At 36.9% G+C, this 15,149-nt stretch overlaps 2 protein-coding genes across 6 annotated transcripts in view; one reads left to right on the forward strand and one right to left on the reverse strand.

The window, feature by feature from the left end:
- Positions 1-4,721, forward strand: part of LOC137496741 (putative claudin-24) — a 33,002-nt gene extending 28,281 nt beyond the window's left edge. Inside the window, exon 3 of the mRNA XM_073917182.1 lies at positions 1,568-4,721. The gene's annotated coding sequence lies outside the window, so the exon portion shown is untranslated. The remainder of the gene's footprint in view (positions 1-1,567) is intronic.
- The window catches only part of shroom2b (shroom family member 2b), a 42,885-nt gene that overhangs the window by 15,027 nt on the left and 12,709 nt on the right, over positions 1-15,149 (reverse strand). For 3 of the 5 annotated variants that reach the window (XM_073917173.1, XM_068224447.2, XM_068224446.2), the window contains one exon: positions 14,665-14,813. In XM_073917173.1, the coding sequence (XP_073773274.1) occupies positions 14,665-14,813 (149 nt within the window). Of the gene's footprint in view, positions 1-8,901; positions 9,066-14,664; positions 14,814-15,149 lie in introns of those variants that run through there. The other 2 variants (XM_073917174.1, XM_073917175.1) reach the window with 2 other exon arrangements.

Here is a 15,149-nt window from a genome sequence, read left to right on the forward strand (position 1 = left end):
AGCGACAGACCGGAAGTCATTCATTTCCTATGGAGAGCAGTCCGGGAGCTGCGTGGACTTCCGATCATCTCCGTATGGGGAAAATTTGGATCCGAATTGAGCTGCGGATCCGTTGAAATATACTCCTGAGACTAGAACTTATGCGACCAGCCGACCGGATGTGATGTATTCCAGTGTTGTTCAAGCAGATCCGTGCGCGCGAGATAAGAAATAGGACTTTATTTGGTTATTTTTTTGAATTATAAAAAGTCTATATATTAAAAAAAACATTTCTGTGCATAAATGTAAGTAAGAAAGTAATAAAAATATATATATTTTAATGTTGTCTCCACATTCCCTCTAATATTTTAGCGGTCTATGAGTTTCTAGTATTCATTCATTCATTAAACATGTAAACGCACCGAGAATAAAGACTCTTGCTTTTGCACTCCTTTATTTCGGACACTGAGAGAATCAGCTTCTCTCCCATGGTGCACGACAACACTGAAAATACTGCGACTGCCACAAGGGGGCGTATTCTGACAGTCGTGTCCAAATGTCGTGTGCAGTGGAAACTTTCCTTTCCACTGCACACGACAAGCGACAGACCGGAAGTCATTTATTTCCAATGGGGAGCAGTCCGGGAGCTGCGTGGAGTTCCGATCATCTCCGTATGCGGAAAATTCGGATGCGAATTGAGCTGCAGATCCGTTGAAATATTTTAAAGCTGCCTTTCCACTGCACACGTCATTTGGACACGACTGTCGGAATACGCCCCTGCATACGGAGATGATCGGAACTCATCATCGGAACGCAGCTCCCGGACTGCTCTCCATTGGAAATGAATGACTTCCAGTCTGTCGCTTGTCGTGTGCAGTGGAAAGGAGGATTAACTCTTGTTACTAGACCGTATGCGACCGGCCGACCGGATGTGATGTATTCCAGTGTTGTCCAAGCAGGTCCGTGCGCGTGAGATGAGAAATAGGACTTTATTTGGTCATTTTTTTAATCAGAAAAAGTCTATATTAAAAAAAAAAAAAACATTTCTGTTCATTAATGTAAGTAATAAAGTAATACAAATATAATGTTTTATGTTGTCTCCACATTCACTCCAATATTTTTAGCAGTCTGAGTTTCTAGTGTCCAGATCAATTTTGAGTTTTGACTAAACTGAGATTAGGGATTGCGTGTTGATTAGCGATTGCGTGGAGTTTTAGAGCGTATATGGCTGAGTTTGATTTAAACAGTTTCTCTAGTGCACATAAAGCTATCTACTGTCATGTAGTCACACTTTATTTTCAGCAGAATATGGATTAAATGTAATAATATTGTAAATAATGTTCAATACATGTGAGTAAATTAACAGAAAACTTCCTTTTTTTTTTAACCCAAAGTGTTACCCACTCTTATTTTCCCCTGTGTGTTGGACTGTATGCTAGGAATTGTTGTATGTGGCAGCTTGTATTTCCAAGACAGATTTCTTTAGGGATATTTATTAAAACAATGATCATTCATTCATTTTCCTTCAGCTTAGTCCCTTCATTAACACGATGTTAAACTATGCTAATTCTTCTGCTTTTGTTTACAGAAAGCGTGACGGAGGTAAATCCGTGTTTCCGGCCGGACCGAAGCTCCATCTGCCACTGAACAACAGAATAATGAAGGAGAGATTAACCTTTCATGCGGACACAAAGCAGATCAGCAGCTCCACATTCTTCTCAATCTGCCGTGCACTGTTAAAATATTGCTGCCTTAAACTATTTAAGTCATCTCAACTTACATCAATCAAACTGACTCAAAATATTAAGTTCAACTTTTGTATAACTTAAAAAAATGTAGTTGAAACCTGATAAATTCATTAAAATAAGAGTTAAAGCAGCATCAAAATATTTAAACTATTTGTCATTCATTTGTTTACAGTGTATGTCTGTCATTTCACTCACAATAATGACCAGAGATCAACACTTATTTGGATGCTTCATTCATTTTCCTTCAGCTTAGTCCCTTTATTCCACAGTGGAATGAACCAGCAACTATTCCAGCATATGTTGTACATAGCAGATGCCCTTTTAGTAGCATCCCAGTACTGGGAAACACCCATTCACACTCATCCACTATGGCTAATTTAGTTCATCAATTCCCCTAGCGCATGTGTTCACACACGCCAACACAAAGGAGAACATGCAAACTCCACACAGAAACGCCAAATGACCCAGCCAGGACTTAAACCAGTGACTTTCTTGCTGTGAGGTGACAGTGCTAACCACTGAGCCACCGTGCCGCCCCTCTGGATGCTTTAATTACAAAAAAAACAAAAATAAAGCAACTATTCACACTATAATGTCGTTCTTTTCTCTTTTCGTTCCTGTTTTAACACATTCTTTATCTGTTTTTAATCATTTGTTGTGTTTATTTCTTAGGGTGCTTTCACACCTACATTTTTGTTTGGGAACGTGTCTCGTTTGCCCAGTTAGCGTGGTTCGTTTGGCATATGTGAACAGGGCAATCGCGCTCTGTTCCGCGCCACAGTAATCGCTCCGAGATCGCTTGAATGAGGTGGTCTCGGCTCGATTGAAACGAACCCTGGAGCGGTTCGATTACAGTGAGAAAGCGATCCGATCCGAGCGCGGTTATATCACAGTGTGTTATGGATATGTAATAGGCTTACGGCTATATGAAGAGAGAATTATGAGTATGGCGGGAAGTTTCACGAGTCTCCGGATGCCAGCAAACGAGTGATGATCTTCCGGTAATCTCGCGTCTCCCTCCCGGTCCTCAAATAGACATCGTCGCGCACCCTTCTCACCCCTCCCCACCGCATCTCTCCTCAGACACGTCGCGCGCACCCTGTCAATCACCACCAAACCACCACCTCTCCTGACAGCTTAGCGGGACTCTGCAAAATAAACCCTGACACTCTGACCAATGTGAGGAGAGTTTACTCGCACGTGACTTGTTTTAGCTCTTTTGGTCCGATTAGAAACTTTGCAGTGTGAAAGCGAACCGCTCCAAGAGCAAAGAGCAACAATGTTACAATTGTAATCTCTGTTTCAGAACAACTGAATCGATTCACAGGTGTGAACGCAGCCTAAAACTCCAAAACGTTACAGTTCAAAACATGGTAGAATCCGTAAAAGTAGGGCTGCTCGATTATGGGAAAATCGTAATCATGTAATGTAATTATTTTAATACTAATTGTAATCACGTTTATTCAAAACGGTTATCAGTTGAAGATCAATATATTCAGCAGTGTGATCAGCATTTGGCTGTTCTCTAAAGCCTACGATCAAAGCGCTGTGCGTAAAATGTTTACTTTAGTGCATCGCATCATCAGCTGCTAAAAATCAATACAATTGGCGCAAAACTAGGTGCGTGGTGCTTGCAGAGCAGATACTTGCTAGAGCAGTGGTCTCAGAGCCTCGGGCCACAGACCGGCACCAGTCTATAGATCAATTGGTAACAGGTCACACAAAAAATCATGAATTATTTTCGTTTTATTTACAATCTGAATCTGAACAATCATTTATTTTGAAAAGACGTTTATTTTGAAAAATGACCGTATTTTTTTGTTACATCTGGGTCACTTGAGTGCCAAAATTTAACCCGCAGACTAGCGAAATAAGTAAGAACTGCAGCACGACGCGTTTGCGTATTCCAGGCGTACCCAGTTGAAAACATCTTAACTTTTCAGAATGCCGCACCGCGAGTCATGTGACGAGCCGACTGATCAGCTTCATATTTTGTATGGAATATAATTTTGTTGAATGAATATGACTCTGCCTCCTTTTCATGCTTTTATTTTCTCTCGGCTTGATTATTGCAATGCTATTTATACTGGTTTACCTAAGGGTTCTATAATGAAGTGGCTACTGATACAAAATGCAGCAGCCAGAGTTTTAATGAAATTGAAGAAACAAGAGCACATCACAGCAGTATTAATAGAATTACACTGGTTATCTGTGCACCAAAGAATAGATTTTAAGATTCTTTTATTGGTTTATAAAGCACTTCACAACATGACACCTTCCTACATTTCCGACTGTTTATCAAAACATAATCCAAACCGTCTGCTACGCTCTTCCAGCGCTGGACTTTTAGAATTTTACTCTGTAAACCTGATGCGATCTGGCGGCACTTCCAGTATTCATGCTTTTAAAATGCATGTTAAGACACATCTTTTAAAATTGCATATGAATGCACAAGCTTTTAAGGTGTATGCATTTGATCTATATTGTTTAGGTTTATGTGCATACGTATGGTGTGTGCTTGCATATGTAAAGACTATTGTGTGCGTGATCATGTGGATATATGCTTATATTTTGTGTACATGAATGCTTTTATCCGAGTATATGTGACAAGTTTATGTGGTCTATTGTTGTTGTTGTTTGTAAGGCACTTTGAGTTGCATGTATGTTGGAAAAGTGCTATACAAATAAAATGTATTGTGACGACCCCAGGACTTCAGTATGGATGTGGCAGATCCTGATTGGGTGCCTGGTTGTTCACTAATAGGCTCCAACCATATAAAAGTGTTTTGTGTGCTAGCTTCTGGAGGACGGTGTGGCTACAGGCCGTCCTCGTGTCAAGATCATCTCTTCATTTCTGCAACCTTATGTTTTTTTTTAGCTTTATTTATTTGTGTAGTTAAAGTAGTTATTTTCTTTATTTTCCCCTAGATATTTGTTTGTTTGTTGATTTGTTGTTCTATTTAGTTTTATGTATAATAAATAAGTTGCATATACATGCTTTTGTTGTCTGAACTCTTTTATGTTGCGACTCAAACGAGGGGGTCGTAACAGTATTTATTATTATTTATTATGTTCGAACTGTGCAGTGCTGTAGCTGCTTAATTTGGTCAACTATGCTACTTTATTTCAGTACTGATGATTACGGTGGCACTTGGGGAGACAATTTTTTTCTGCGGTGATACTTGGTGAAAAAAGTTGAATTACACCACACACTATGATCTGAAATCACTCATAAAATCTTGCTAAAAACACTAATTAATTTATAAATTGATCTCACTTTATTTACCATGCAGTTATAAAACTATGACTATAACAAACAATATATACTGTACATAAAACATTGAGCGATATTACGCAACTGAATGCAGACAAGCTCAACTTACCCAGTTTCTTTGCAGTAAACTTGGGTTCAACCAGAAATAAAGGTGTAAAATATTGTTGAATCTCACCCTGGCTTTAGTGTACGTGCGGAAAGACTTTCACAGCTGAAGGGTTTGACCTTTAACCTTTATACGCTCGATATATAGAGTCTGAAGAAGAGCAAACTGAGCCTGTAAACAGCAGATTCTGGAGGATTACAGACGTCTGGATACTTGCAGACACACACACTAGCAAACCTGCGCTTCTGATTGGCTGAGAGACCCTCAACTGTCATTTGCATATGCAAATAAGCCTGAGGACTAATAAACTGAATATAGGGCTGGATAGCAATTAATAATAGGTCGATAGTAAAAATAAATAAACAATTAATTATTTAAAATTTAAATAATCAATCAATAAATAAATATTTTAGAGTAAAATTAAAAACAACAAATTTAATAGGCTAAAAATGCGTATATTGCATTCATAGGCACAAAATGACAACAGGAAAATAATTAATAAATATCATAATAATAAAAGTATTAGCAAACAAAATAGTGTAACAATACAGTGCAGTATAGTACAGAATAAGACTATTCATAAAAAATTATAATACTTTTAGAAATATTTGCGTTATTAAACATTTTTATTAGTAAGAATTAAAAAAATACAACTGTTTAATAATAATTATTATAATCATGTTAAAACTAAATATAAATATTTAATATTTTTTCATTTCCCAGAGATGGGTTGCGGCTGGAAGGGCATCTGCTGCGTAAAAACTTGCAGGATAAGTTGGCAGTTCATTCCGCTGTGGCGACCCCGGATTAATAAAGGGACTAAGCCGACAAGAAAATGAATGAATGAATGAATGAATGAATTTATATTTTTTCAGCATTAATTAAAATTTGGGGATAGTGGCTCAGTGGTTAGCACAATCGCCTCACAGCAAGGGCATCACTGGTTCAAGTACCGGCTGGGTCATTCTGCGTTTCTGTGTGGAGTTTGCATGTGTGTGCGTGTGTGTGTGCATGCGTGCGTGCGTGCGTGCATGTGTGTGTGTGTGTGTGTGTTGGTGATTGAGTGTTATTGGTGAAATTCTCCATCAGCTGAGTCACACTGATGATCTGCACACAATACACACTCAACAATAGAAAGTGCAGACATAATCAGCAGCAGGATTACACACACACACAAATTATCGGTATGTTATACAGTAAACAACTGTAAAATGAACACATCTAAAGGCAAGTTTTAATGAACTGCACAAAAAATCTTATAATTTACAGTGGAAAACAAAAATATAAATGAACAGCCCAAAATTTCCTTTCCCAAATAAACCATTTTCTATCAGTTAGGTACAACAACAACATTTAAATTAAACAAAAAAAGTGCTAAAAATTTATAAAATAAATAAATAAAAATATAAAACTTAGTTCTTTGCGTTTGTTGTATTTTTCTATGCAAAAACATCGCAGCATTTTAACTAATGTAAATATATAGAGTAAATATATAGACATTATAAACATATGTTAAAAAGTTATATAACCAATAAAAATAGCCAAAATGTCAACAAAACTAATATGTGAATTAAAAATAAATCACAAGTTAACATAATTCAAACTAATAAAACCTCACTTTAAATCATAGTAAAATAACAACTGCTGGAAAAATAAAACTATTTATTGAATTAAATGAAACAATTACACTAAATATATATATATATATTAATTATATATAATTAAATAAAAAATAAATGAAGAAAAAAACATTATTTTATCTCAAGCTGGTTTTCAATGCAACATTTGATATTTTCATCTGGTTTAAGTAAATGTACTAACATAACTAAACCTGAAATATTAATACAAGTTAAAACAGACATTTAAAAATATACAGAAAAATAAAACAACTAAATTGCTAAAAATTAAAAATTAAAATATTTTACATATATTAATACCTCAAAACACTATTGTCAAGTATTGTCAAGCCTTGCAGTTACTACTCATCAAAAAACATATCAAATAATACACTGCTTTAAATCACATCATTCAATCCTCACCAAATCAGCTGGAAGAATCAGCACATCACAGAAATACAGGTTTCAGGACCAAAAAGACAGATTTAGGACCTTTTTAAGACCATTATGAATAAAATTTCAGACTTAAACACAGCTAAACACTGATTTAAAAAAGAGATTTATACTGCCCCTATCAAAAAAATCTAGTTTAGCTATTTCTCAGCCAACTACAGCACACTATTACAGTGAACTTAAGAGGTTTTAAGGCCAAAAATGTACGTTCTGTATTTTAATATTGTTTAAGCCAGTTTTAAGAAAAATATAAGAAATTAAAACAACAAAACTCCTAAAAATTAAACTACAAATATATTGCATGAATTAGATCTCAAAAATACTAACTCACGTATTGTCAAGCCTTTCAATTACTGTTCAATAAACAACATATCAAATAATACACTGCTGTAAATCACATCATTCATTCATCACCGAATCAGCTGGAACGATCAGCACAGAAATACGAGGTTTAAAATCCAAAAATACCCATTTAAGACATTTTAAGACCAATATGAATACAATTTTAAACATAAACACGGCTAAACACTAAAATTAAAGAGTTTTACTTCCCCCATCAAAAAAATCTAGTTTAACTATTTCTTAGTCAGCTACAGCACAATATTACAGTAAACTTAAGAGGTTTTAAGGCCAAAATTGTACGTTTTTGTAATTTATTATATTTTAAGCCACTTTTAAGAAACAAATAATTAAATAAAACAACAAAACTACTAAAAATAGAAAATAGTACCTCAGAAAAATACTAACTCAAGTATTGTCAAGCCTTTCAAATACTGTTTATTAAACATCATATCAAATAATACACTGCTTTAAATCACATCATTCACCAAATCAGCTGGATTATCAGCACAGAAATACGAGGTTTCAGGTCCAAAAACACACATTTAAGACCTTTTAAAACCAATATGAATACAATCTTAAACATGAACACGACTAAACACTAAAATATAAAAAGCGTTTTACTTTCCCCATCAAAAAAATCTAGTTTAACTATTTCTTAGTCAGCTGCAGCACAAAATTACAGTGAACTTAAGAGGTTTTCAGGCCTAAAATGTATGTTTATGTAATTTAATATATTTTAAGCCACTTTTGAGAAAAAAATAAATAAATAAAACAACAAAACTACTAAAAATAGAAATTAGTACCTCAGAAAAATACTAACTCAAGTATTGTCAAGCCTTTCAATTACTATTCATTAAACATCATATCAAATAATACACTGCTGTAAATCACATCATTCATTCATCACCAATTCAGCTGGATTATCAGCACAGAAATACGAGGTTTCAGGTCCAAAAACACACATTTAAGACATTTTAAGACCAACATGAATACAATTTTAAACATAAACACGGCTAAACACTAAAATATAAAAAGAGTTTGACTTCCCTCATCAAAAAAATCAAGTTTAGCTATTTCTTGTATACCTACAACACGATATTACAGTGAACTTAAGAGGTTTTAAGGCCTAATATGTACGTTTTTGCATCTTAACACATTTTTAAGCCACATTTGTATGTAATAAAGTATAGGTAGCTGGTTGCAAACAGTTTATATGAGCTGAATGTGAACAAACAAATGAAATGTAGTGATGTTCAACTTCATCTGTTTGTTTAAATTCAGCCCATTTCAATTGTTTACAACCACCAACCTTAAAAAAACAAATGTAAATCCAATGAATATATTTTTCAGTGTGTGTGTGTGTGTGTGTGTGTGTGTGTGTACCTGAGTTAGCAGATCAGTGTTTCCCTCTCCATAATGGAGCGTCCCGCTCGCATCACAGCTCAAAATCTGTCTGATTACTGACACCAGCAGCAAAACAATGAGCTCAGAGCAGCAGCCAATCAGAGCGCTCGGATGAGTCACCTAGACCACAGAGCAAACCACTTCTACAAGCAGAGGGGGATTATAGTGGAAAACTCATGAAAACTCAAGAATAAAGCCCTCATCTGAGCTGAAATCATGATATGTGACGTGTTTTAGGATATGAAGTATGAAAAGCAGATAGTAAATGATCTGCTGTGGTTGTGTAAATGTGTTGTTGTGCTGCTGGTAAATCTCCAGTGTGTGTAATTGGATTCAGGGGTCAGTGGCCTCAGTTTAGAGCTGTACGTGACTCTGGTGTCCTCACATTGATCAAACTGAACTGCTTTTACTCTAAAATGCATGTTTGATTACTATTAAGTCACTGCATGTAGCTGTTTTGTGCCTTAAACATTTTTTAAGACTCGATTAAGGCTGGGTGGTAATACAAAATCCCAATGATCCAATGTAAACTTCTGATAATAATAATATATAGAATTAAAGTCAGAATTATTGTATATTTGGAATATTTTATATTTTTCCCATAATTTCTGTTTAATGGAGATACGATTTCAATACACTTTTAATCATGATCGTTTTAATAGCTCATTTCTAATACCTGATTTCTCTTTGTCATGATGCCAGTAAATATTATTAGACTAGATATTCTTCAAGACACTAGTGTTCAGCTTAAAGTGACATGTAAAGGCTTCACTAGGGTAATTAGGGTAAACTTAGGGTAATTAGGCAAGTCACTGTATAACAGTGGTTTGTTCTGGAGACAATCCAACACTAATATTGCTGAAGGGGCCAATAATATTGAGCTTAACATGGCTTTAAAACTATTAAAAACTGATTTTATTCTAGCCGAAATAAAACAAATCAGACTTTCCAGAAGAACAAATATTAGAGGAAATACTGTGAGAAATTGCTGAATCTGTTTAACATCATTTGGAAAATATCAATCAATTTTGCACAGGAAGGTGAATCATTTTGCCCGTAACTGTCTATATATGTGTATCAGGCCCGGATTGGCTAATCGGGAGGACCGGGAGAATTCCTGGTGGGCCGGTCTGTTTTTTGGCCGTGAGGGCCGGTGTCCCAAGCTGCTTGCACTCTCAGCAGTCACACTTTTTCATCTGTTTGTTTATTTGACCATAGCTTCACTCTTTTTTTCATTGTTTTGCCGCAGCGCTGCTCTTTTTATCTATTTTCTCGCAGCCCTGTGAGCACAATGCAGCCTGCAGGTTAACTGAAGTTAATGATGATGATGTAATGTAACTATCAACCCCAAACAGCGGCACCTTAGTGAATATATGAATTCGAATAATTGATATTAATGAATAATAAACCTGCTCAATGAAAATCAAATGATTCACTACATTAATAAATCTGACATAACTTGATCAGAAATCTAAAAAGGAAAAAGAGAAAAAGATTGAGCCATCAAAAGAAAGTAGTGCTGTGTCTTACGGGTCACAAGTCATTACTTACTTTTTAATGCCATTTTACTAGCGCCATTGTGGTCCAGTGGTGAGTGCGTTGCAACGCTGCGGACCCGTGTTCGAAACTCAAATGTAAAATTATTATTGATTTTTTCTTTCATTTTTATTGTAAAGACATATAATACTGTTAGGGTTGTTGAGCATTTGAATTTCTAAAGCAGCTGTTTTCCTGAAAAAGACGTGATAGTGAAATTAGAAACTGAATTGGAATCAGTCGTGAACTGAGGTGGGCCGGTCTGGCTTGAAACTCCAGGGCTGAAAATGAGTCATACTCCGGCCCTGATGTGTATGCATTTACCAGGCCCGAATTAAGAATTCAGAAGCCCCTGGGCACAATGTCTTGTAGGTTACCTGGCCGCACATCTAGTTGAATAAAACAAATTTGATTATTAAGATGGGTTGCGGCTGGAAGGGCATCCGCTGCGTAAAAACTTGCAGGATAAGTTGGCGGTTCATTCCGCTGTGGCGACCCCGGATTAATAAAGGGACTAAGCCGACAAGAAAATGAAATGAATGAATGAATGTGTTAAACAATTGGAGGAGGAGAAAATGCTTCTGAATGAATCTCTTTAGTTCACTGAAGGCATTTAGGAAACAGATGTAAAGTTCACCAGCAGCACTAGATGGCGCTGTAAGGCCTGAAATGCTTTGATTGGGTTTCAGAGTCAGTCCTGGTAAAGGGAATATAACCTTGAACTGTAATTAACATGCTTCAATATAACATGGATTAATTAATCTGACCAAATAAAGCTGCTAAATTGCACTAGAAACAAAACAACTGGACATCTAGTAGTGCATTTACTGAGGATTATTTTAGTTCACTTTATTTGTTCCTCGTGTGCATGAACTCTGCTGTAAACAGCTTTAGTGAGTCTGCGCATGCACTTCATCAGTCTGTGTAGTTTTTGCCTGATGCTGATCAGATATAAATGTGTGTGTGTGTGTGTGTGTGTGTGTGTGTGTGTGTATGTGTCAGTAATGTTGGTCTGCAGCTCTCCATTGTGTCAGATGTGAAATGTTGTTGTGCTGATTGTAAAAGGCCTCAGTCCTCCGTCAGTCTATGGAGTCAGTTAAGACTCAAAAGAAATTCACGCGAAAGACACAATGTACACAGGCGTAGCCAAATTCACATGCATAAATAAAAGTGCGTAAAAAATGTATTTATATTCACAAAAACAATTCACGTGCACGAAATAAAAATACATTTTCAGAAAATACGTTTCACAAATGCAAAACACCATTTGCAAATGTATAAGAGTGTACAAAACACTTTGAATGTTTAAAACTTCAAGTTCATCCTGAATGAGAATGTGCAAATCCCGCCACTCCCACCCCCCTGGTTACGTGTGTGTGTGTTTTTGAGACTTTTCTGGCAGAGTCAGAGCAACTCGTACCTTTCAGCCAATCAGATGAGAGCTGTATTCAATAAAAAACTACTCTGCGCTTTATTTGCACAGACTGTTCCTCTCCAGCATGGTGAATGGAGAAAGAGATGCGCACGCTTCAAGCAAGAACTGTTAAATTCTCTGATTTTCACGGACTAAAAACTTAATTTGTTTATTAAAAAACTTAATTTCCTAATTTGTTATATTCTTATGCCCCATATGGTGACGCAGACGTCTCTAAAACCCCACAGGTGGACAAATCTAAACTTGTTTTTATTCAAACTAATATAAATATTCATGCAATAAACACAACTGATGATAATAATAACATTATACAAAAGCAAGTTGTCATGAATAAACTGAAAAAGCCCCCCGAGGTGAAGAAGTCCTAGGCAGTAGCTGTTAGGCATTAATAGGAGGCAGTGGTCTTTATATTCATGTAGAAAATTATATTTTTTTGTAATATTTTTGAATCCTTTAATTGTTTGTATCTGATGAAGATACCTGCGTATTGCTTTACTTCCTGTGTGTATTAAGCCAGTGCTTCTCAACTTTGGGTCGCGGGAACATTTTCAGGGGGTCGTGGAGTGTGTGTTCAAAAAAACAACAAAAGTTTAATTTTTTACTTATTTTTCTTAAACCTGACTTTTATTTTGAAATGCACATGCGACAACTGTACCATTTGACAAGTGAAATTTCATTTAATTATAGCAACAAATATGTTGAAGCGCAAGTACAACCCCGAATATGTAAAGTATGGATTTACATATATTTATGACAAAAAAGACTTAAAGGGCACCTAGGTTACGCCTTTTTTCATATTTAATATAAGTGTTTTGCATCTCTAGAATGTGTATGTAAAGTTTCAGCTCAAAACACCCATCAGATTTTTCAATATACCTTTTACTAGATCCTGTTTTATACTGATTTCCACCAGGGGGTGGTTTTGTCGTACTGCGCCTTTAAGACGAGTCTTCCCCGCCGACTGTTTCTACGTGTCTTCCCGCGTGCTTTAATCTCCTCCCTCGGCTGCGTCAGACAACAGACAGACTTAAAGCAAGAAGGTCTCACGTAGTGTTTGAGAGATACTACAGTAAGAACTTTACTAATCAGTGTTTGATGTGCAGTCGCGTTGATGAGTCACACGATATATCATTACAAAGTTCACGCGCGCACACACACACGCACACCGCAGCTGACACACACACACACACAGAGACAGGCAGGCAAACAGAGCGCGCTTAGCTTTGCACTGTTTTTGCACGCAAATGTGTCAGGATACAGGCTAACCTCCACTGCTGTATGGATGTCTGTTATGCTAATGTACAAAATAAACCCGATTTAACGTCCACAAACCGGGATCGAAGCATCTTCTTTTATAATTGTTCTGACACGCGGCTGTGCTGATGAAGTAAAGCTGAAGTAAATCGCTGTAATTCATTACACGCATGCCCTGTTTTAAAACACTTTAAACATGTGAAACTTACTCTTAATCACATTTGATGATGACTGATGATCCTCGCGAACTGAACAGACCTTTTATTCCCGGTTGCTTTGAGTATGTCTGGTCTTGTTGACATATACACGTGACAACCGGAACATGTTAATACGCGAAGCTGTCAATCAATTCGGTGGGCGGCGGGATCGCACTCCTACGTAAAGTTGCGATCGGTCTGATAACCGCTTCAATTGGTTCACCCTTTTTATGTTGTTAAATGGAAAAAAAAGGACTGTGTGTGTTTGTATCACCCCAATATGACGGTCTACACACTATATATACACATATGTCCGTCCAAACAGCTTGAAAAGTAGATTTTTCACCATAGGTGCCCTTTAAAAGCCTCAGTGTGTCATATGTAGTGAGGTGAACTAGTGAAACCTTCTAAATTAAAACGACGTTTAGAAACCAGACAACATGTTTTATTAACAGTTCAGTTTAGTTCATGGTAACTGAGACTTTCCTATAACCACTGTTTACAGTGTTTGTCGTTTTTACTGTGTGATATTTCTATAATTTGATCCATTTTGTTAAATGACAGCAATTAAATATTGTCTATTTGTAAGTCTTGGTGATTTTGATGTATCTGTCACGACTTGTTTATGTTAACAAATAAATACAAATTAATTATAATTCCTAATATTGTATTATAGTACCTACAAATTTGGGTCGTGGCCTGATGACCATGTAAAAATGTGGGTCTCATGGCCAAACCAGTTGAGAACCCCTGTATGAAGCAATGTGTACGTGTTTAAGGTGGATAACTAACACACTCTGCACTGGACTTTAGAGCAGCTTTCAATCTATGAAATGTTCAGCCTTTGTGCTTTGTTTTGTTTGTTTGCTTGTTACTACACCCATACAAAGCACTAAAGTCCAGCATCTTCACATTGGCACACTGTATTGACCAGTGCGGTTTGAATGACACTTGTCCTGGGAGCCCTGTACAAAGGTGGCAGCGCTACTGACGCATGCTCAAGAGTCTGTATGCGATATCTAGTGCATATATCTATGTGCAGTTGCTAGGGATTTTTTAATAGTTGTCAAACTGTTCTGAGTGGTTGCAAGAGGGCTGCTATAAAGGTTATCTGGGGTTTAAAACCTTCCTGCTGTGCATTTCTGAATTATTAGTTGAAATATGTTTGCATCAGGGCTAGATCGGTCCCTGAATTGGACAGCAATCCAGCTAGAGGATGATTCTGAATTCTGCCAGTGTCTATAAAGGGGAATGCAAACTAAACAATAACAGTAAACCTTCTAATGGTGCCAGTTTTCATGATGAAACTGTGAATCCTACCGTATTACTCCCAGAGAGAGTGTGTTGTGTGAGCTTTTAATCAGACAAATGGCCTCCAGTCTGTACCCGCTGAGCAGGACTGAGTTAACACTGACAATCTGGTCACCGATCTGCAGTCGACCCCGCGCCGCTCCACTGCCGTCCTCTACCTAGACACACACACACACACACACACACACATACACACACACACGCACACACACACATACACACACACACACACACACACACATACACACACACACACACACGCACACACACACATACACACACGCACACACACACATACACACACACACACACACATACACACACACACACACACACACACACACACACACACAAAACAAGTGAAAACAAATATAGGCATCCGCTGTACTGCAGACATTATTACTGAATGTTTAATATAGCTGTATGACAGAAGTCCTGATAACACAAGCAGAAATGAAACCAACGGTGACGAAGCGGCTCTTTTCCTGCTCGTT

Source organism: Danio rerio, chromosome 11 (genome assembly GCF_049306965.1).
Source record: "Danio rerio strain Tuebingen ecotype United States chromosome 11, GRCz12tu, whole genome shotgun sequence".
NCBI lineage: Eukaryota > Metazoa > Chordata > Actinopteri > Cypriniformes > Danionidae > Danio > Danio rerio.